At 45.4% G+C, this 23,963-nt stretch overlaps 1 protein-coding gene across 1 annotated transcript in view; it reads right to left on the bottom strand.

The window, feature by feature from the left end:
- The window catches only part of CC2D1B (coiled-coil and C2 domain containing 1B), a 637,449-nt gene that overhangs the window by 404,398 nt on the left and 209,088 nt on the right, over window positions 1–23,963 (bottom strand). Inside the window, exon 9 of the mRNA XM_069232670.1 lies at window positions 17,817–17,892. Coding sequence (XP_069088771.1) covers window positions 17,817–17,892 — 76 coding nt within the window. The remainder of the gene's footprint in view (window positions 1–17,816; window positions 17,893–23,963) is intronic.

The following is a 23,963-nucleotide window of genomic DNA, read 5'->3' as shown; positions in this document are numbered from 1 at the left end:
CAGTCTATCAGATAGTCGACGAGAGGATGGTCGACGAGGTGTGAAGCGTCAACAAAAAGTGAAGCCGCGGTGACGATATGGGACGCACCGCCGAAGAAGATGTTAGCATCGTCGAACGAGGACTCAGTTGAGGCCGCAGTCGACATAGAGATAGTGAGTACCATTGATGTTACTGTTGATACCAGAGCAGTCAATGAGGATATCAGCGATGATGATGCAGTCGACGGAGCAGATACTGTTTTTTTCAATGCATGTTTGATCAGCAGAGGCGGCGTTGGGGGCTCAGAGAAGGGTTTCTTCTTAGATTTTAAGAGGGAACCTGACCCTTCTGGTTTGTCAGCCTGCACCAGATGTTTCCTTGAAGGGCTACAATTTTTTGCAGAGCCCTCAGATAACTTTTTAGGAACCTTTTTTGGAGGTTCCTTGGACATCAATGGCTCACTAAGTCTTTTTACAGGCGTTCTGGTGACAGACACAGAAGATGAGCCACTGTCCTCATCCAAGACCGGATTGTCCCTGGTCTTCAACTTTTGTAGCCAAAGAAGGAGACAACCTTCTCTGTCCTTTAATGTCCTAGTAGAACATTTTCTTCATACCTTGCAGTCTCTAGTTTTGTGGTTAGGGTAGAGACAGTATATACATTCCTCATTGGGGTCATCTACGTGTAATCTCTTTTTCATACATGTATTACAGGATCTGAAAAGCCCCTTCTTTGGTGTCTCTGACATGATTGTCAGTTTGAAGCACCTAGTTGAAGAAAATATTGAAGAAATTAATCCAAAATCCTCTGAATAACTCTCTGAGAGAAAAAACTAACCGGAGCTTAGGGGAGACTCCTAAGCACGACATGCAGTGGAAAATCTGAGGGAAGGCAGCTCCTAGGGTTCTAGAGGGCGGTGTGTTTTGATTGGTTGACTCTGAGTTTGGTCCTTTTTTATAGATAATGACTGCGATATGCTACTTAGCCAAGGGTCTAATACATATCCTATATATATATATATATATATATATATATATATATATATATATATATATATATATATACACATATATATATATATATATATATAAGATATCACCTACCCAGTGTACATCTGTTCGTGGCATGTTCCGCTGCAGATTCACATGCTATGCATACGTTTGCCATCTAGTGTTGGGCTCGGAGTGTTATAAGTTGTTTTTCTTCGAAGAAGTATTTTCGAGTCACGGGATCGAGTGACTCCTCCTCTTCGGCTCCATTGCGCATGGGCATCCACTCCATGTTAGATTGTTTTCCCGCAGAGGGTAAGGTAGGGGTGATAGAGTATAAAGAAAAGAGATGTCCATGCAAATGGAATATATATATATATATGGAAAATGTCACTTACCCAGTGTACATCTGTTCGTGGCATTAGTCGCTGCAGATTCACATGCTGTGCACAGTCCGCCATCTGGTGTTGGGCTCGGAGTGTTACAAGTTGTTTTTCTTCGAAGAAGTCTTTTCGAGTCACGGGATCGAGTGACTCCTCCTCTTCGGCTCCATTGCGCATGGGCATCCACTCCATGTTAGATTGTTTTCCCGCAGAGGGTAAGGTAGGAGTTGTGTATGCTAGTAATAGTGCCCATGCAATGGAGTGAATACGTATGTACATAATGAAGCTTAAAGTAATATATTTACAAATGTACAAATGTTTAAGATCTACTTCTAAACGGCTACAGGCTGCCGGGGAGGCAGCGACTAATGCCACGAACAGATGTACACTGGGTAAGTGACATTTTCCGTTCAATGGCATGTGTAGCTGCAGATACACATTCTGTGCATAGACTAATAAGCAGGTATCTCCCCAAAAGCGGTGGTTCAGCCTGTAGGAGTTGAAGTAGTTTGAAATAATGTTCTTAGTACAGCTTGACCTACTGTTGCTTGTTGTGCATTTAACACATCCACACAGTAGTGCTTGGTAAATGTATGAGGCGTAGACCATGTTGCTGCCTTACATATTTTGTTCATTGGAATATTTCCTAGAAAGGCCATGGTAGCACCTTTCTTTCTGGTTGAGTGTGCCTTTGGTGTAATAGGCAGCTCTCTCTTTGCCTTAATATAGCAGGTTTGAATGCATTTAACTATCCATCTAGCAATGCCTTGTTTTGAAATTGGATTTCCTGTATGAGGTTTTTGAAAAGCAATAAATAGTTGTTTTGTTTTTCGAATTAGTTTTGTTCTGTCAATGTAATACATTAGCGCTCTTTTGATGTCTAATGTATGTAGTGCTCTTTCAGCTATAGAATCTGGCTGTGGGAAGAACACTGGTAATTCTACCGTTTGATTCAAGTGGAACGGTGAGATTACCTTTGGTAAAAATTTTGGATTTGTTCGTAGGACTATTTTATTTTTGTGTATTTGAATAAATGGTTGTTGTATGGTAAAAGCTTGAATTTCACTCACTCTTCTTAGAGATGTGATGGCAATTAAAAACGCAACTTTCCACGTTAAGTATTGCATTTCACAAGAATGCATGGGTTCAAATGGTGGACCCATGAGTCGTGTTAAGACAATATTGAGGTTCCATGAAGGAACAGGTGGCGTTCTTGGTGGTATAATTCTCTTTAGGCCTTCCATAAACCCTTTTATGACTGGTATTCTAAATAATGAAGTTGAATGAGTAATTTGCAGGTAAGCGGATATTGTGGTAAGATGTATCTTTATGGAAGAGAAAGCTAGATTTGATTTTTGTAAATGTAGTAAATATCCTACTATATCTTTTGGAGATGCGTGTAATGGCTGGATTTGATTATTTTGGCAGTAATAAACAAATCTTTTCCACTTAGTTGCGTAGCAGTGTCTAGTGGTAGGTTTCCTAGCTTGTCTTATGACCTCCATACATTCTTGTGTGAGGTCTAAGTGTCCGAATTCTAGGATTTCAGGAGCCAAATTGCTAGATTCAGAGATGCTGGATTTGGATGTCTGATCTGTTGTTTGTGTTGTGTTAACAGATCTGGTCTGTTGGGTAGTTTGACATGAGGTACTACCGAAAGGTCTAGTAGTGTTGTGTACCAAGGTTGCCTCGCCCATGTTGGTGCTATTAGTATGAGTTTGAGTTTGTTTTGACTCAACTTGTTTACCAGATATGGAAGGAGTGGGAGAGGGGGAAAAGCGTAAGCAAATATCCCTGACCAACTCATCCATAACGCATTGCCCTGAGACTGATCTTGTGGGTACCTGGATGTGAAGTTTCTGCATTTTGCGTTTTCCTTTGTTGCAAATAGATCTATTTGTGGTGTTCCCCAATTGTGGAGGTAAGTGTTCAGGATTTGGGGGTGAATCTCCCATTCGTGGATCTGTTGGTGATCCCGAGAGAGATTGTCTGCTAACTGATTCTGAATTCCTGGAATAAATTGTGCTATTAGGCGAATGTGGTTGTGAATCGCCCAATGCCAAATTCTTTGTGCTAGGAGACACAACTGTGTTGAGTGTGTCCCTCCCTGTTTGTTTAGGTAATACATCGTTGTCATGTTGTCTGTTTTGACAAGAATGTGTTTGTGGCTTATTATGGGTTGAAAAGCTTTTAGCGCTAGAAATACTGCCAATAGTTCTAAGTGATTTATGTGAAACTGTTTTTGCTGAGTGTCCCATTGTCCTTGGATGCTGTGTTGATTGAGGTGTGCTCCCCACCCTATCATGGAGGCATCTGTTGTTATTACATATTGTGGCACTGGGTCTTGGAAAGGCCGCCCTTGGTTTAAATTTATACTGTTCCACCATTGAAGTGAGATGTATGTTTGGCGGTCTACCAACACCAGATCTAGAAGTTGACCCTGTGCCTGTGACCATTGTGATGCTAGGCACTGTTGTAAGGGCCGCATGTGTAACCTTGTGTTTGGGACAATGGCTATGCATGAGGACATCATGCCTAGGAGTTTCATCACCATTTTGACTTGTATCTTTTGTTTTGGATACATGGCCTGTATTACATTGTGAAATGCCTGAACTCTTTGTGGGTTTGGAGTGGCAATCCCTTTTGCTGTGTTGATTGTCGTCCCTAAATATTGCTGTGTTTGACACGGCAGAAGGTGTGACTTTGTGTAGTTGATTGAGAAACCTAGTTTGTGGAGGGTTTCTATGACATAATTTGTGTGTTGTGAACACCGTTCTAGCGTGTTGGTTTTGATTAACCAATCGTCTAGGTACGGGAATACATGTATTTGCTGCCTTTTGATATGTGCAGCTACGACTGCCAGGCATTTTGTAAAAACTCTTGGCGCAGTTGTTATTCCGAATGGCAACACCTTGAATTGGTAATGTACTCCTTGGAATACAAACCTTAAGTACTTTCTGTGTGAAGGATGTATCGGTGTATGGAAATATGCATCCTTTAGGTCTAGTGTTGTCATGTAGTCCTGTTGTTTGAGCAGTGGGATTACGTCCTGCAATGTCACCATGTGAAAGTGATCTGATTTGATGTAGGTATTTAATGTTCTGAGATCTAGTATAGGTCTCAGACTCTTGTCTTTTTTGGGTATGAGAAAGTACAAAGAGTAAACTCCTGTCCCTTTCTGTTGGTTTGGTACTAATTCTATTGCCTTTTTCTGTATCAATGCTTGAACTTCTAGTCCTAGAAGATCTATATGTTGTTTTGACATATTGTGTGTTTTCGGTGGGACATTTGGAGGGAATTTGAGAAATTCTATGCAATAACCATGCTGGATAATTGCCAGTACCCAAGTGTCTGTTGTTATCTCCTCCCAATGTTTGTAAAATTTGCTTAGTCTCCCCCCCACAGGTGTTATGTGTTGGGGATGTGTGACTTGGAAGTCACTGCTTATTTTGAGGAGTTTTGGGACTTTGGAACTTCCCTCTACTTTTTTGGAACTGTCCCCCTCTATATTGTCCCCGAAAACTTCCCGGCAGATATTGGCTCTGATAAGTAGGCCTTGTTTGTGAGGTTGTGGGTTCTGTGCTTTGCCCTCGAAACCCCCCTCAAAACTGTGTTTTTCGAAATGTGCCTCTGCTCTGTGGGGAGTAGAGTGCGCCCATGGCTTTGGCTGTGTCAGTGTCTTTTTTAAGTTTCTCGATAGCAGTGTCCACCTCCGGCCCAAACAACTGCTGTCTGTTAAATGGCATATTCAGCACAGCTTGCTGTATTTCTGGTTTAAATCCTGATGTATGCAGCCATGCATGTCTCCTTATTGTCACTGCTGTGTTGACAGTTCTAGCAGCTGTGTCTGCAGCATCCATTGCTGACCGTATCTGATTGTTGGAGATACTTTGTCCTTCTTCTACTACCTGCTGTGCTCTCTTTTGGAACTCTTTGGGCAAATGTTCTATAAAGTGTTGCATTTCGTCCCAATGAGCCCTATCGTATCTGGCCAACAAAGCCTGTGAATTTGCAATACGCCACTGGTTTGCTGCCTGTGCCGCCACCCTTTTGCCTGCTGCGTCGAATTTTCTACTTTCTTTATCTGGAGGTGGTGCATCTCCTGAAGTATGTGAGTTCGCTCTCTTGCGAGCTGCCCCTACTACAACTGAGTCCGGTGTTAGCTGTTGTGTGATGTACACGGGGTCTGTTGGTGGCTGTTTATATTTTTTCTCCACTCTTGGAGTAATGGCCCTTCCTTTTACAGGCTCCTCAAACACTTGTTTGGAGTGTTTTAGCATTCCGGGTAGCATGGGAAGACTCTGGTACTGGCTGTGTGTGGACGACAGTGTGTTAAATAAAAAGTCGTCTTCAATGGGCTCTGCATGCAGGCTGACATTATGAAATGCCGCTGCTCTGGACACCACCTGTGCGTAGGCTGTACTATCCTCTGGTGGCAAAGGTCTAGCTGGATAAGAGTCTGGACTATTATCTGACACTGGTGCGTCATAAAGGTCCCACGCGTCAGGGTCGTCTTGACTCATCCCTGTATGGGTCGGGGATTGCATCATAGGTGGAGTAGCTACTGGTGATGTTTGCGTCAAGCGTTGTGGAGACGGTGGCGGGGTTACTTGTTTAGCCACCTTTGCCTGTGGCTGCTTGTCTTTCTCCTGGAATGCAAGTTTGCGTTTCATTCTAATAGGAGGGAGAGTGCTGATCTTCCCCGTTTCTTTTTGGATGTGGAGCCTTCTTTGGGTGTAGTATGGCTCCATAGTCTCCAATTCCTGTCCAAATCTATGTATTTTCATTTGTGAGGACAGTCCTTGTTCCTCTGTGTAGGAACTTGATTTCGGTTCCGAGGACGGATGTTTCGGTATCGAAACCTTTTCGGCTACTCTTTTCGGTTCCGACGAAACCTTTTTTGCTTTCGGTGTCTTTGTTTCTCGGTGCCGACTCATTTCGGTGCCGCTGTCTCGGTGCCGAACTTGCTCGGAGCCGCTATCTCGGGCCCGAGATTGCTGTGTGCTGGTATCTCGACCGGAGTCGGATGACTTCGACACCAGCGTGCCCTTTTTCGGTGCCGATGATCGGTCACCTATTTTTCGGGTTAAGCCATGGCCTGTTGGCGGTGGCGTCCCCTGGGCTTTTGCGGTCTTTTCGTGAGTTTTGTGTTTCGACGTCTTACTCACGGTTTTCGGCGTTTCTTCTGGATCGATCTCCTCCGAGTCAGATTCCTGGATGGAGAAGGTTTCTCCCTCCTCTTCGAAACGCCCTTGTCCTGTCGGCGCCGACGCCATTTGCAGTCTTCTTGCTCTTCGGTCTCTTAGTGTCTTCCTTGACCGAAACGCTCGACATGCTTCACAGGTATCCTCCTTGTGCTCTGGAGACAGACACAAGTTACAGACCAGATGCTGATCTGTATATTGATACTTGTTATGGCATTTTGGGCAGAAGCGGAATGGGGTCCGTTCCATCAGCCTTGAAGAGACACGTGGCCGGGCCAACCAGGCCCCGACGGGGGATCGAAAAAACCCCGAAGGGCCACCGGAGCGCTTCAAAAAGTCAGTGTCGATCTGTTGTAACTAACCCGATACCGAACGCAAACAATACCGACGATTTTTCCGAGATTCTAACTAACTTTCCGACCCGAAACACGGAGCGAAAATGAACACGTCCGAACCCGATGGCGGAAAAAGAACAATCTAAGATGGAGTCGACGCCCATGCGCAATGGAGTCTAAATGGGAGGAGTCCCTCGATCTCGTGACTCGAAAAGACTTCTTCGAAGAAAAACAACTTGTAACACTCCGAGCCCAACACCAGATGGCGGGATGTGAACAGCATGTGTATCTGCAGCTACACATGCCATAGAACATATGTATATACATACACACACACACACACATACATTTATTAAGCAAAGCTTATATATTACACCGAGGACTCCCATCTCGACGACGGGGAAGCATTCAAGCATGTGAATCTATGAAAGTTACAATACTGGAGTAATTACACAGGTTTCCGATTTGGCTCTGAGCAGATTATGGAACTGTTTTTTTGTATGTGTTAGTCACCATGACCATTATGTACATTACAACACTGGACCTACTAAATTTGGCCACCATATGAGCTTACATTTTATTCCAATTAGGGGTGAAACACTCAAGTGTTTTTTTTTTTTTTTAAATTATTTGCCCTAATAGTGAAGCTGTGCCAGTAATATATTTATGTTTAGAGGCATTCCACCGTCCTGTGCACTACCATATATGACATTTACACCGCTGTATTGATGTAGAATCGAGGATGGTCCCGTGGCACGCACGTTCCCATGGAGCCCCGCCCAACAGAGGAGGGTAAGCGGATGTTTCATTAGAATTGCTTCTACACTCAGCATGGCAGCATGTCACCACTGTGTGTCACAATACTTAATGTGTGTCTATTTTTAATTATACATCAGACTACCAGAAATTTATTTTAGTTGGTTTGCCTTTTTTGTTCCCTCTTTCCACAGGTCCTCATCTATCTAGTATGTTAGATGCATAGCTCCTGCAGTAAGTTATCTTTTCAATTCCTGCCACAAATTTCCCAACAAGATTTGCTATTTAGTGTAGCTTAGGAGATTTTTTTGTTTTGGTCCTAATGAAACGCCAGTTAATCCGTAGGGACTGTTTAGACGTGAAACATGTTGACTCATAGTTGTGGCTGATGGAAAACTTTTTTCAAACCCCACCTTCTTTTTTGTTGGTAGAGTGACGGAACATTGTCTCCTCTTCTCTCCCTGATGTTTTTAACCTTGACTGAGAATCCTGACGATCAATAAAATATATAGGTTTCGTAGGTTCTCGAGCCAATTTTAAGATTTTTCTCTTTCCAGCTCCTTCTTTTATGTAGGTTCACGTTGATCCTTACATCTTTTCAGCCTGGCACGTACTTCGATTTAAAATCTCCAGCAAAGAGCACCTCTGTGGGGTCCGCCAGACATTGCAGCGGCAGTCTGGCGAGGAGCAAGTCCTATGATGAAGCATGACATCCAATGGATGTGTGAGAGCTCTTGCTTCTACTTTTAGGAGCGCCTAGTGGATCTCTTTCTTTTCCTTCAGAACAGTGTACTCATTTGGATTTATATTAATATTAAGGAGACTGTACACTGGACCACATAATCTCCCAGGCCCTCATATGGTTACATAGACCCCTGAGAGTGATCATAACCCACTATGCCTGACAATGAAGCCAATATTTGGGCTTTGTGTAAGTGATACATGCTCCTTTAGCTTCACTCAGGCGATCCTTCCCACAATTAACAGATCTTGCCTTAAATGACAGTGGCAGCCCTCAAAACTAATCTACTTAGAGAAATTTGCAATGAAGCACAAACTAACACATGCAAGATGAGTGCACTGTCACCTAGTGATTGGAGTTGGGCTGAGGTTGCTAATATCCACTCGGCTCTTTTGAGGGCATCAGACAACATTTTAGGGCCCCGGTGGGGAGTCTGAAAAAATAAACACTGAAACATGATAGCTGGTATGAGGGGGTGTAGGAAGGCCGGGACTTAATTGATCAAGGCGATCAAGCTAAAGGATGGGAACAGTATAAGTAGACTAAGGGCTGCCTACAAGAAAGCCCAGACACATGCAAGATTATTGTGGGAGGAAAACAGGTGGCAGGATTTAAAAGTTGCCAGCGAAATACACAACCTGTCTACATTCTGGGGTTTAGTGAGCAGAGACACAATTTGACAACATGATCACGCCAGCGATGTGGGTACACCACTTTAGATCCCTATACTCAGATGATTCTCAGTCTGAGCCTCACGCTCCCAAACTAATAAAAACCCCAGCCGGACACAGGGATATGTTTGTTTTGGATGAGATCAATACTTCAATTGATACCATTATGGATAGCAAAACACCGGGCCTGGATGTCATTACGGGAGACCTATTTAAGCATGACAAGGAGAACTGGGAAAAATATATTCTGGTGTTGACTAATAATATTGTCAAGGTTGCACCTGTTCTTCTTGGAAACAAGCAGAAGTTGTACCGATCTATAAGAACGGAGCAAGGGACTCCCCTAGTAACCACATGCCTATAAGCCTTATTTATGTGGTGCAGAAAGTTTTTAGTCATACACTGCTGGCTAAGGTCTAAGAGTGGGTCGAGGACCAGAACATCCTGATTGCTTATCAGGCAAGATTTAGAGCCAAAACAAGCACTAAAGATCAAGTCTTTAGGTTTATGCTTCCATCTTGGAATACCATGTTGCTAGGCAGGGGAGGTCTATATGTGGCGTTCATTGATCTAAAGTCCATTTCTGATATGGTTCTGTGTCACAAACCGTGGTCTGTATTACTAGATATGGGTATGCAATGTGACACTGACTCCGCAATTATCCACTTGTATGAAGACAACCAGGCCGTTATTGGGTTGGGGGTGGGGGGATGGGGGTTAAAGTCAAATAACTGATCCTATCAACAGTGATTAAGGTGTCAGACACGGTGTGTGCTCGCCTCCACTCTATTTTCATTGTTTCTAAATGAAGTAGTAAATTGTTTGTCTCTCCCCTCGGCAGATGCCTCATCAATTGGTAAGCATAAGATGTAAACGCTCTTACTTGCGGATGACACTCTATTGGTAGCCAAGACACCCGATCATCTTCATCTTCTGTTGAACAGATTTGAAGAATTTAGTAAAATACAGGGTCTTGCTATTAATACCAGCAAGACACTATTTATGGCTATGAGCCTGCATAGGTCTTTCAGGGGGGGACTGCTTTTGGGTGAAGATGTTTTGGAGAGAGTTACCACCTTTGATTACCTTGGCATTAAGCTATCAAATAATATAAAATGACAACCCCACATTGATAAAATGGAAACCAAATAGTTGGTCTTCTCTTGCACAAGCACAGAGCCTCTGTATTTAAACCGTAGCAGTTGCCAAACAGATTTATGATGTGAAGGCCGTGGGGTTGGCACTATATGGGGTCCTCTTTATGTCTGCACAGTTGCAAAATTCCTTGGCCATATGTATACCATCAGGGCGAAGGCAATCAAGCAATGGGAATGGAACGTGTGATAGCGTTGTCCCACTGAGGAAGGAGGGTTTTGGAAGAAGTTGGTTCGCTTCTATTATGCTCTCTAATTGGTTTAACGCGTGCGACGCTGCTACCGCTGTTGCTGGAGGAGGAGGGGCTGCCCCAGGGCCGGGAGCCCTTTAAACTCACTTTTGCGCCCCCGCTCGTGGGAAGCTGCTACCGCTGTTGCTGGAGGAGGAGGGGCTGCCCCAGGGCCGGGAGCCCTTTAAATTCACTTTGACGCTCACGCGACGCTGCTACAGCTGTTGCTGGAGGAGGGGGGGGGGGGTGGTTGCCCCAGGGCCAGGAGCCCTTTAAATTCACTTTTGTGCTCCAGCTCGCGGGACGCTGCTACCGCTGTTGCTGGAGGAGGAGGGGCTGCCCCGGGGCCGGGAGCCCTTTAAACTCACTTTTGTGCTCTCGCTCGCGGGACCATGGTACCGCTGTTGCTGGAGGAGGAGGGTCTGCCCCAGGGCCGGGAGCCCTTTAAACTCACTTTTGCGCTCCCGCTCGCGGGATGCTACTACCGCTGTTGCTGGAGGAGGAGGGGCTGCCCCAGGGCCGGGAGCCCTTTAAACTCACTTTTGCGCTCTCGCTCGCGGGACGCGCCCGGGCCAAGGGCAGGCCCGTCATTGCCAGGAAGAAGCAGGGCAGGGCCCAACCCCCTGATATTCCTCTAAAGACTCTGGATTAGGCAGCTCATAGGCGTGTGGCTGCCTGAAGGTACTGTGTTGGCGTTTTCTTCTAAATTTCTTTGTTACCCTGTGATTGGATCTGGCTTTTTAATACCTAAATCTGCAGCATTTGCTATTATAATTAGGACAGGTTGGACTTTGAACTATATCTGTTGTGGTATTTATATTCTGCTTTTCCCCTTTTTCCTTCTGTGACAACAAACTTGAGGTTCAACAACCTACTAAGATGGGAAAGAGGAAAGCTAGCAGCAATCCCACCGAGCAGGGAGGGGCAAAGAAAGTCCCTAGACATGCTGCCGAGAATTGTACATTGACTCAAATTGATGATCTTATAGAGGAAGTGGAGAGTTTGTTAGCTACTAAACCTTCAAAACCCCATAGGAAAGATGCTACTGCTACTAGGAATGATATAAAAACCTTCTTTGCCCCTGTGAGCAGAGAACCACAGAAACCTATATATCAGGGTTTACATTTAGAATCTAATAGGTCAGAAAACCCAGATAACTTAATAGAGAGCCCCAAACCAAGTCTGCCTAGTTGACAAGGTGGGGTGTCCCCCCCCTCATAAATTGTAATCATCGTTTTGCAACTCTTGCCCAATTGGCGCCATTTGAATCAGAGAAGATTATGCCAAGGGAAACAGAGGAGTTAATACCATCTTCAGCTATCCAGAAGGAACAGTCTGCTGAATCACAGCTAGTACAGATTAGAGCTGAAATTTTGAGCCTTAGAGAGTATCTTACATCCTTTAGCCATATGATATATGAGAAGTTGGATGGCATATCTGCAGTAATTGGAGATATAAGGCAGTCCTCATCAAAATCCGACCTTAAGCCTTTGGCGAAGCCAACTCTATTAGCTGAAACAACTATGACAGGGAGGTGTAGGGGAAAAAGGGCTGAAGTGGCAACCCGGAATACATACGGGGGCGATAGTGTACCTCCTGTAGTGGGCGCTTTTAATATATGTGACAAAAGCTTGAATAAAGGGGTTAACTGTGAGGTGCACAGAAATGAACTCTTAGAAAAGAGGACTATATGCCCTTTGAGAAATGCCCCTTCAAGTCAGATCAGACATAGTGATTACGATATATACATGACAAATGTCCCCAAGCTAAGTAATGGACAACAAGAGCAAGGGGATTCTCTTAAAAATAAAGTAATCCATTGGATAAGGGGGACAAAGAAATGCAGGTCTATTATAAGGGACGATATAGTCACCGCACAGAGATATACAAGAGTAGGATCGACAACAGATTTTATAGGGTTAAAACTGACCAGCCTGAGTCTAGTCAAGGGCCTTCTGGCACTGGATGCAAGAGTGAGACCCGGTGCCTTATCCCAAGTGTCACTTGCCCATAAACTCCCTCAATCATTGACAAATTTGGTTCTCCAAGAGAGAAATAACACCCCAACGGCCCAGCATATATGTACTCACAGAAGAGATCAAAAGAATAGCCCAACTTCAGCCATTGATTGACGCGAAGCCCCTATGGTGAAGGTTGGGAGAGACGGTGTAGCCAGTCGTGATCCCCTTATGTCAAGTAACCAGGTACCATACATTCTGGGAGCGGAGTCAAAAGTACATTGCAGTGAATTACTAAAGGAGAAGGACCTGGGAGCAACGCCTCGTCTAAATGAGACTGGAGAGAAGCCGTCAGAAATGGGGGATGGTTTAGATCTACCGATCAGGTTTTTATCTTGGAATGTGGCAGGGCTGCTTCACAAAACATCTAACCCTGATTGATGCAGCTTTATAGATCAACACCATATTATTCTATTGCAGGAGACATGGGTTTCATCTGCAGTTAATAAAGAAGGTTACTGGACCTTCTAGAAGACCGCGCTTCCATCACCATCTGGCAGGGCCTCAGGGGGTCTGATAATCTGGCTAAAACATGATTTGTTTCCAAAGGTGAAGGAACTAGCAACCCCTATAAGGGATATATTAGCTGTTGAGGTTGAAATTAGTACTACTAGCGGTCCTGCGAGTATAATAATTGTAAATATATATGTTAGACCTGGTACCTAAAGGACGCAGACTGGTCTGATGAGTATGCTAACAGACTTCCTTAATTGTCTTCCCGGAGCGCGGGGTTTAATTGTCGCAGGAGATTTCAATATGCAATTGAATTGTAGAGACGACAACCAGCAAAGAGGAATCCAGTTTGCAGATCCATGGGATAGATCTGGGTCGGTCCAAATTATATCAAAGAAAGAAGGAGGAGCACTAGACCTACTAGAAGATCTAATAAAAACAAAGGGACTAAAAATAGTAAATGGAAATACCAGATCAGACACCCCGGCGTCGCCTACATATAGGAGAGGTCTATATTCTAGCCACCTGGACTATGTCTTAGTAGATGACGCTCTCTGGAAATCTCTTATTGACATGGCTGTTCTACCTCGTAATGATAGTGACCATCAAGCTCTGAGTACCTCCTTTTCCACTACCCTATTTAGTTGTAAATCATTGACAACATGGGCCCACAGTAATGTCTTAGTTATGACCAATGATTATAAAAATGTGAAATGGGAATGGGTGGAAGACGACATAAATTTCCAGCTATCAATTTATAGAATAGTTGTAACAACGCTTTCCCCACTGAAGCACATAAATACGATATTGGTGGATTTGATCAATCTGCATAGTATCTTCATCACCCGGCTAAAACCACATTTTCAGATAACAAGGAGGCGAACAGAGACTGGAACTAGAACATTGAGGTGGTTCTTAAACTCTTGCAGTTTGGCTAAAAAACAGCTATTGAGATTAGAAAATCCAGGGCTGCATACAAAGTTGTACTTAAAAACGCAAGAAAATAGTGGGTAACTAAATATTGGAATAGGATGGTCGATGAACTTCACAAGAAAGATTTTAAATTATTCTGGAAAATAGTGGCAGACAAAAGTAGTTCTCAAGGTGTGGAGAACTTCCCCGTAATTCTGTCAGAAACTTGGGTGACGCATTTTAATAATGTCTACAGAAAACCTCAAACTAGTAGCACTACTATTCCCTCCTTAAAACCCACTGAACTTTTTTACAATACTTTAATGGACGGGAGAGTTACACCACCCAAATTCAACCTGTTTTTTTTCTCCCTAAAAGAAACAACTATGGCTCTTCAATCAATAAGGAAAGGGAAGGCCCCTGGTCTTGATGGCATCCCAGGTGATTTATATTTGTCTCGACCGACAACTTGGTCTCTGTATCTAAATGCGCTCAGTAATGAGATACTGTGGGGGGGAGGATTTCCTACCACGTGGCAAGGAGCAATCATAGTCCCTATCTATAAAAAAGGGCCAAGGGAACAACCTTCCAACTATAGGCCTATTAGCCTAATTGATGTTAGTCAAAAGATATTCAGCAACCAGGTACTGAATAGACTACAGGCATGGATAGAGGATTCTCATATTCTCTCCGATTTCCAGGCAGGCTTTAGAAAAGGAATGAGTACAATAGATCAGGCATTTAGGTTTAACCTCCTCTGCTGGAAATACTTGTCACTCAATAAGAGCCATTTATATGTAGCCTTTATTGATTTAAAAGCTGCCTTTAACATGGTACCTCGGGACCTATTATGGAATGTTATGGAGAGTTATCAACTTGATGGAGAACTATTCAGATTGATTAGGTACTTACATGAAGGGACTTATGCACAGGTACGTTGGTCACAAAGTGGTGATCTAACGGCAGCCATACCTGTCAACAGGGGGGTTAGGCAGGGGTGTATTTTGGCACCAACATTGTTCAATCTTTACATTAATGGTGCGGCGGACCAACTGTTACACTGCAACCATGATGCCCCAAGGCTAGCTGGATCCTCTGTCCCCATTTTAATGTTCGCTGATGACACTTTGTTAATTTCGAGAACACCCATGGGCTTACAAAATGAACTGGATGTTTTTTATAATTTTTGTCTTACTAGAGGACTTGAAATAAATCCAACAAAAACAAAGTTTATGGCCTTTAACCCACATAAATTGTTTAGGGGGAAAATGACCATAGCAGGTCAATCAGTGGAGAGAGTCAGCCAAATTGATTAGCTGGGGATTAGGTTAAGTGATGACCAACATTGGTCGGCGCAGATTGGGAAGAGTCTGACAGTACCCAGGCAGAGGTCAACAGCGATAGGGAGGAAAATTACCAATACCTTAGAAGGGGAGATATCACCCGCCATCACTATTTATAAAGCAGCGGCAGTTGCAGCATCAATCTATGGCGGTGAGCTTTGGGGATACACTAATTCTAGGTGTTTGACTACGGTAGAAAACATTTCTTACGGAATTTTTTGTGGCTATTGATGAGCACCCCTCTCATCCCCCTTAGATTTGACCTAGCCTTAAATGAGATCCATAACGAAATTGCACTAAGACCACTTATGTACTGGGTCCGTCTTTGGACTTCGGAGGATTTGTCCACACTCCACGTAGTATTAGACGAGTTTCTCGTAGGCGACTGTGCACTAAAGATCCCTTGGTTTAGACACATCAGAGACATGTGTAAACTCCTCAAGAAGGAGGAGGTGTGGAGTGCACCTCATAATTTGACCAAGGAAGTAAAAGAACGTGTAAAAAGGTGCTACTGGGAGAATATCTTGGTTCAAATCTGGTCTAAGAAGCAAGGAAGTCGGACCCTACAGTTCCTAGATCATAAATGTAGCCCCAAATTTGAGATCTATATGGACAATGTAAATCCTCCCTATACTAAAACACTATTCATCAAATTCAGACTAGGGATTCTCCCGCTTAAGACATTTACAGCGCGATGGAGAATGGAGGATAGTAACTTAATATTCTGTCATTTTTGTCAAAAGACAACAGAGTCACTTGCGCACTTTATGTTTTTTTGTCCTAGATATTTGGTTCCTAGGAAGAAGTGGATTGCGCCGTTATGTAGGGCAGTGGGGATAAGGGAATGGAACACAGCATTATGCTTTTTGACAACTGACACAAATGATGAAATAGTTTTCCCAGTTGCAAGATACCTGCAAAGTGCATGGGCTACAAGAACCAGATAATTGCTATAATTGTGTGTTTTAACATATTGGTCTTAGATTTTATTTATTTAACATAACAGGTTTTAACTGTTTGGAGTTAAGATATAATGGCCTAAAAATGTTATATTTAATATTTTAGGATTTTAAGAATAATGGTTGTTTTGCACTGTCCTTTACAGTTATATGATCTTAACTTATTTAGCGCTCTTAAAGTATAACTGTGGGGTTTCTTGTCCATTATTTTCTCGCTTATAATCGATATGCTGCTCAACTATATGATATGGTGTTTTATTGTTTACTTTTATGGCTTTTAGCCAAAATAAAGTTATCTGATTTGATTTGATTTAATGTTTGATTGGTCCCTTATTTCGTAACCTTGTTTCCTTTGAGACAGGATGGTTCTAAGATGTTACATCTTGGGTGAGACATCTCTTCTGGCCAGAGTAAATCAATTGCTGGGCTTTCCACAATACTTCAATGGGCTACTTTGACGCTTGCCCCTTTATTGACAACTCCCCCTCTAAGAGAAAGGATGCTGTTGTATTTCCATATTTAGGCTAAAATGCTATGTCCTGTTTGCCATGAATCTGTTGCTAAGTTTGCACATTATTGCAAATGATCTTTTCAATTTTATATGTAAAGTGCTTGCTACTACATCTTCTAGTACTGTATTTTGCACCTCTTTTGAATGAAATATCCTGTTGTTTTGTTCAATTTATTCTGTTTTACTGAGTGTTTCTGTGCTGGTAGTATAGATTCTTATGCATGGCACCTGAGCTTTTTGTGCATAGGTCTCAGGTTTTGGGATTATGATGCAGTGGAGATCCTTACCGCATGGATGCAGTTAGTATTTTAGAATTGTATTTTTAAGTGGTTGATTTGGTGTCTGAATTCATTTTGTATGTGTGTTGTGCTTTTATGGCACATTTTGCTGAAACAAAGGTTATTTTGAATTTGAATTTGATGTACTGTTTTGACTTATGTAGCCTGCTCAGCAGGTCTCCTGCTGGTGAGAAAACAATGATATTATTCCAAGTACAGCATTAAACACTGGATTTTTTTCAACCTCACTGCATTTGTGGCCATTAGATTCCCAACAGCTTCCTCCATGCACATTAGTTACCCTGTTTCCTACAGCTTAGCTCATAAAGTCACTTAAGTTGAGAGGATGGCTCATGAGACCTTAACAAACACAAGTATTAATTCATTCATTGTTTGTGAAAAGCTTAAAAAGCAGCTGAAGACCACATGAAGGTAGTAGACAACACATGGAACAAAGAGCAAATATTGTGAACTTCGTGATTCAAGACATAAATAGAACAAGAGAGATCTGTTTAGCATTGTCATCATCAACCACTAGAAATACTGAGAAAAGATTGACAAACAAGTTATTTTCTTAATGGTTTACTGAAGTGGAGGATCATCCATTTGTCATATCGGCCAAAGACAGGTCCTTAATGTCCTACTGCAACGCAAAACTTGATCGAAAGAGTAAGTAAAAATTGTTGAGAAAGATGAGTAAAGGTACAAATAAGAGGTGCATGAGAAGCGAGTTAATTCCACAAATAAAACTGAAAGAGGAAAATGAGTATACAGATTAGCATCTTGTGGAAGAATAAGTAAGATAAAGAATGAGGGAGAGCGATAATGAGTGAGGGAGAGAGAAAATGAGACTACGAGATAAAAGTGGAAAAACTTTCACCAAGAAAGAACAACTTACCTTCTGGAGATGGAGGCATGTTGCTGAGATCTACAGGTTGGCCATTATTCAGCGCTTCAATGAGAACATCAAATTTCTAAAGCATAAAAGAGAAAAGGCTTCTGACTGACCAGCAATTTAATTAACCTTGTGTACCGATCATGTTGAATATAAAATACTTTTTTTAAGTCGAAGTCTTTATCGCGTATAATCACCAATTCTATTAAGAATGAAAAAAAAGATATCAAAAAAGCTCAAGTGCCAAACTGCACTGGTGACATGGTGAGTACATTTGTTTTCGGCAGTTATTTAATAAATTCCACCAAATGTCAACAAGATAAATTTTAGTGAAACTATTTTCATTTAATAAATAAAATCAATAAAAAAAGTTTAAAGAGCAAATTTTACAATCCATAGTACAACATCATGCTATCCCTCTGCACAGAAACAAAATTGTTTTGTTTATATATATCGAGAGAGCGTCAGATACCCCATTTTCCAGGGCCCTTTTGTTAAACTTGCCGTGAGGTTATACAAACAACGGGACTGAATCAGGCAAGCCTACCCATTTCCGCAACACAGCCTTGAAAACATATGCCCATTGGCAAAAGGCCCACTGTATTAGGATGCACAAAGATATATGAGTCAAGTGGCAGTAAGTACATTTATATCCGATGGTAAACAGGCTGGCATCACTATGTTTTCACATAAGCCCTTGAACAACTACCCATCAATTAGGTATTTCAATCACTACCAAAAAGTAATGCACTTGTCCTATGTATGGAAATGCCTCCTTGGCATGGTTACCCCCTGACATTTTGCGTTTGCTGATGCCAAGTTATGATTTGAAAGTGTGCTGAGGCCTGCTAACCAGGCCCCAGCACCAGTGTTCTTTCCCTAACCTGTACCTTTGTCTCCACAATTGGCACACCCTGGCATCCAGGTAAGTCCCTTGTAACTGGTACCCCTGATACCAAGGGCCCTGATGCCAGGGAAGGTCTATAAGGGCTGCAGCATGTCTTATGCCACCCTGGGGACCCCTCACTCAGCACAGACACACTGCTTGCCAGCTTGTGTGTGCTGGTGGGGAGAAAATGACTAAGTCGACATGGCACTCCCCTCAGGGTGCCATGCCAACTTCACACTGCCCATGGCATAGATAAGTCACCCCCCTAGCAGGCCTTACAGCCCTAAGGCAGGGTGCACTATACCATAGGTGAGGGCATAGGTGCATGAGCATTACGCCCCTACAGTGTCTAAGCAAAACCTTAGACATTGTAAACGCAGGGTAGCCATAAGAGTAGATGGTCTGGGAGTCCGTCCTACACGAACTCCACAGCACCATAATGGCTACACTGAAAACTGGGAAGTTTGGTATCAAACTTCTCAGCAAAATAAATGCACACTGATGCAAGTGTACATTTTATTGTGAAATACACCCCAGAGGGCATCTTAGAGATGCCCACTGAAAACATACCAAACTTCCAGTGTAGGCTGACTAGTTTTGCCAGCCTGCCACACACCAGACATGTTGCTGGCCACATGGGGAGAGTGCCTTTGTCACTCTGTGGCTAGTAACAAAGCATGTACTGGGTGGAGGTGCTTCTCACCTCCCCCTGCAGGAACTGTAACAACTGGCGGTGAGACTCAAAGGCTCACCCCCTTTGTTACAGCGCCACAGGGCATTCCAGATAGTGGAGATGCCCGCCCCCTCTGACCACGGCCCCACTTTTGGCGGCAAGGCCGGAGGAGATAATGAGAAAAACAAGGAGGAGTCACTGGCCTGTCAGGACAACCCCTAAGGTGTCCTAAGCTGAGGTGACTCTGACTTTTAGAAATCCTCCATCTTGCAGATGGAGGAGTCCCCCAATAGGATTAGGGATGTGCCCCCCTCCCCTCAGGGAGGAGGCACAAAGAGGGTGTAGCCACCCTCAGGGCTAGTAGCCATTGGCTACTAACCTCCCAGACCTAAACACACCCCTAAATTCAGTATTTAGGGGCCCCCAGAACCTAGGAAGATAGATTCCTGCAACCTGAAGACGAAGAAGGACTGCTGACCTGAAGCCCTGCAGAGAAGACGGAGACACCAACTGCCTTGGCCCCAGCCCTACCAGCCTGTCTCCCCACTTCAAGAAAAACTGCAACAGCGACGCGTCCCCCAGGGTCCAGAGACCTCTGAAGGCTCAGAGGACTACCCTGCATCTAAAAGGACCAAGAACTCCCGAGGACAGCGGCCCTGTTCCACAAAGACTGAAACTTGCAACAAAGAAACAACTTTTAAAGGACTGCACGTTTCCCGCCGGAAGCGTGAGACTTTCCACTCTGCATCCTGTAGAGAAACAACACTACAGGGCGGACTCCCCGCTGACTGCGACCCTGTGAGTAGCCAGAGTTGGCCCCCCGGAGCCCCCCCCCAGCGACGCCTGCAGAGGGAATCCAGAGGCTCCCCCCAGGACCTGAAGGATCCGACCTCCGGTGCAGAAGCGACCCCCAGGTGGCCCACTCCCTTGCCCAGGTGGTGGCTACCCCGAGGAGCCCCCCCCTTGCCTGCTTCGCTGAAGAGACCCCTGGGTCTCCTATTGAAACCAATTACAAACCTGACGCCTGTTTACACTCTGCACCCGGCCGCCCCTGTGCTGCTGAGGGTGTACTTTTTGCGCTGACTTGTGTCCCCCCCTGTGTCCTACAAAACCCCCCTGGTCTGCCCTCCGAAGTCGCGGGTACTTACCTACTGGCAGACTGAAACCGGAGCACCCCTATTTCCATTGAAGCCTATGCGTTTTGGGCACCACTTTGACCTCTGCACCTGACCGGCCCTGAGCTGCTGGTGTGGTAACTTTGGGGTTGCCCTGAACCCCCAACGGTGGGCTACCTTGGACCCAACTTTGAACCTTGTAAGTGCTTTACTTACCTGTGAAACTAACAAATACTTACCTCCCCCAGGAACTGTTGAATTTTACAGTGTCCAATTTTAAAATAGCTTATTGCCATTTTTGCTACAACTGTACATGATATTGTGTTGATTCAAAGTTCCTAAGATACCTGAGCGAAATACCTTTCATTTGAAGTATTACTTGTAAATCTTGAACCTGTGGTTCTTAAAATAAACTAAGAAATTATATTTTTCTATATAAAAACCTATTGGCCTGGAATTGTCTTTGAGTGTGTGTTCCTCATTTATTGCCTGTGTGTGTACAACAAATGCTTAAAACTACCCTCTGATAAGCCTACTGCTCGACCACACTACCACAAAATAGAGCATTAGAATGATCTCTTTTTGCCACTATCTTACCTCTAAGGGGGACCATTGGACTCTGTGCATGCTATTTCTTACTTTGAAATAGTACATACAGAGCCAACTTCCTAAATCCTAAACAAGCAAAAGTATTGTTGAACCGGTCAGAACAACAATTCCGGATCCTGGCGGTGGCATATCCGGAGTTGGATGGGTGCTTGAGGGTATCACAGCAGCCACAAGGGTCATTCAGCTGACTCTGTGCGCTTTACGAGGTGTCTGGGTGGGGGAAGTGGGCTGTGGGTTCCCCTAGGCCAGGGTGAACTTGCTAGGGTAGGTCGCTTGTTAGGCAGGCTCTGTGGCACTCCAACCCCAAAAGTGGTAGTGGCCATCTACACCTAGTCAGGCTCCTGTGGGTTCCAGGTGTGCAGCAAATGGGCTTAGGCACAGCCCCCCATGGGCAGTTTATTTTCCAAAGGACTGTTAGTGCATGGCCTAGTGCATAGGACTGCTCCCTGTGTGTTGTGTCCGCCAACGGTGGTTTTGTTCCTGGCACTGACCAGATGTCTCCTCTGTCTTTCCCCCCCTTTTTGTTTTGTCAGCCTGTCCTTGTGTGCATTAGCATCATCTGGCAGAGGAGCAGTGGCACCGGAGCAGGAGGGAGCTGCAACCCACATGGCCCAGGAGGGTAAATCTAGAGAGTCTGATGGCACCAGTGGGACGGAGGGCGAGAGGAGCTCCATGACGGGGACAGGAGGAGACACCAGCGACAGAGACTCCCTCCTCTGATGGGAGCTCCCTTGCGGTGGCAGGCACCTCTGTGCCCACCACAACAACAGGTACAGCCGCCACCCCCCCCTACCAGCACCGCCCTCCCAGCAGCCCCTCAGCGTGTTTCCCGTGCCCGCTCACCCAGGAGGGTGGGCATCTCCTTCGCCCCAGGCACCTCAGGCCCTGCCCCAGTCAGCCCAGCTGCCCTCAGTGAGGAGGCTATTGACCTCCTGAGATCCCTCACTGCTGGGCAGTCAACCATTGTGAATGCCATCCAGGGTGTTGAGAGCATCTGCAACAAACAAATGCATACCTGGAGGGCATTCATTCTGGCGCGGCAGCCCAAGAGAGAGCATTTCAGGCTCTGGCCTCAGCACTGATGACAGCCATTGTCCCTGTGTCCAGCCTCCCCCTCCAACTTCCACTACCCAGACTCAATCCCCTCTACCTCAGCCTATCCCAAGCACACCATCAGACAAGCATGCACACACATTAACACACAAAAGTGGCTCAGGCAAACAAGCACCACACATCCCACAGGCACTCACACAAGCACCACACCCATGCAGACACACCAACATCCACTGCCTCCACTGTGTCCCCCTCCTCCACATCCTCCACCTCCCTCCCAGTCTGGTCTCCACTCACACCTGCATGCACTATATCCTCAGCCACTACCTCCATCACCAGCACGCCCATCACCACACACCGCTAACGTGCAATCCCCAGCCCCACTACCATGTGTCCTCTCCCAGTGTGTCTGTGAGCCCTCCTCCCAAAATACACAAACGCAGGCACACACCCACTCAACAGCCATCCACCTCACAACAGCCTCCAGCCCATGCACCTTCACCCAAACTCAGCAGACGTACACCTCCTACAACCACTACCTCTTCCTCCACTCCCAAACCCCCACCATCTTCCCATCTTCCTGTGTATCTAAAAAACTTTTCCTAGCTAACATTGACCTCTTCCCTACAACCCCCATCCTTCCTCCCCCCCCATTCCTTCCCCTAGGGTCAGGATGTCCAGATCCCAGCCCAGCACCTCAGCCACAAAATCTTCGAGCACAGTGGTCCCTGCAAGTCGGGGAACATCAAAGGTGGCACCCATCAGGGCTGCCAGTGTGCCACCTAGTGAGACGAAGGATTCCGCCACCTGCCAAGGTGAAGAAGGGGCCCACATGCCGAAAGGTAAAGCTGCACCAACCACCCAAGCAAGGCCTCTTTCAGAGCCAAAGAGGACAGTGCCAAGGTCCCAGTAGCGAATTCCAAGGTGGGGAAGGGACACAAAGCCAAAGGGAAGTCAGCTCAGGGCACGGAGCCTCCGGGTGAGGGACTGGTGTCACCCCTTCTGCAAGACAGAACAGCAACCTGTACGGCGGTGGCCACTGCTGCAACCACCACCCCCTGCACGTCGGCTGCCTCTGCTACAGTCCCCAGCATCATCCTCAGTGGGCACCCTTCCGAGACTGCAGGAGACGGCCTGGCGTCTCCCTCCACAGGTGCTGACACCTGCACCACCGGCAGCATCTCCGCTGCAGACACCGCCACCTGCCCCGCAACGTGCCCAGCCAGTGCCACAGCAGACATCAGCAGCATCCCCAGTGGGCAGCCGTCCGAGGCTGCAGGAGACATCCTGGACCCTGCACACACTACATGAGGCACCACAACCAGCACTGGCAGTACCAGCAGTTGGCAGGCTAAGTCGCCGCAGGGTGGAGTGTGTCTCTGCCTCCATGGAGTATCATGTTACCTGTTCCCTGAAAATGTCGTGGCTCACACACCCAGGTGAGGGAATGGGAACTGCCACACCCCAGGTGCAGCACTCTGGGCACAAAGCCCCCTCCAGAACCAGTGGAGAAAAGCATCCACTGACCCCAGTCCTTGGCAGGATGAAGCACTCTGGGCACCATGCCCCCTCCAGAACCAGTGGAGAAAAGCATCCAATAACCCAGTCCGTGGCAGGATGAAGCACTCTGGGCACAAAACCCCCTCCAGAACCAATGGAGAAAAGCATCCACTACCGCAGTCCTTGGCAGGATGAAGCACTCTGGGCACCATGCCCCCTCCAGAACCAGTGGAGAAAAGCATCCACTACCCCAGTCCTTGGCAGGATGAAGCACTCTGGGCACCATGCCCCCTCCAGAACCTGTGGAGAAC

The sequence above is a fragment of the Pleurodeles waltl genome, chromosome 4_2, assembly GCF_031143425.1.
Source record: "Pleurodeles waltl isolate 20211129_DDA chromosome 4_2, aPleWal1.hap1.20221129, whole genome shotgun sequence".
Taxonomy (NCBI): Eukaryota; Metazoa; Chordata; class Amphibia; order Caudata; family Salamandridae; genus Pleurodeles; species Pleurodeles waltl.
Note: the sequence above shows the minus strand (reverse complement) of the source record. Positions and strands in the feature narration are given on the sequence as shown.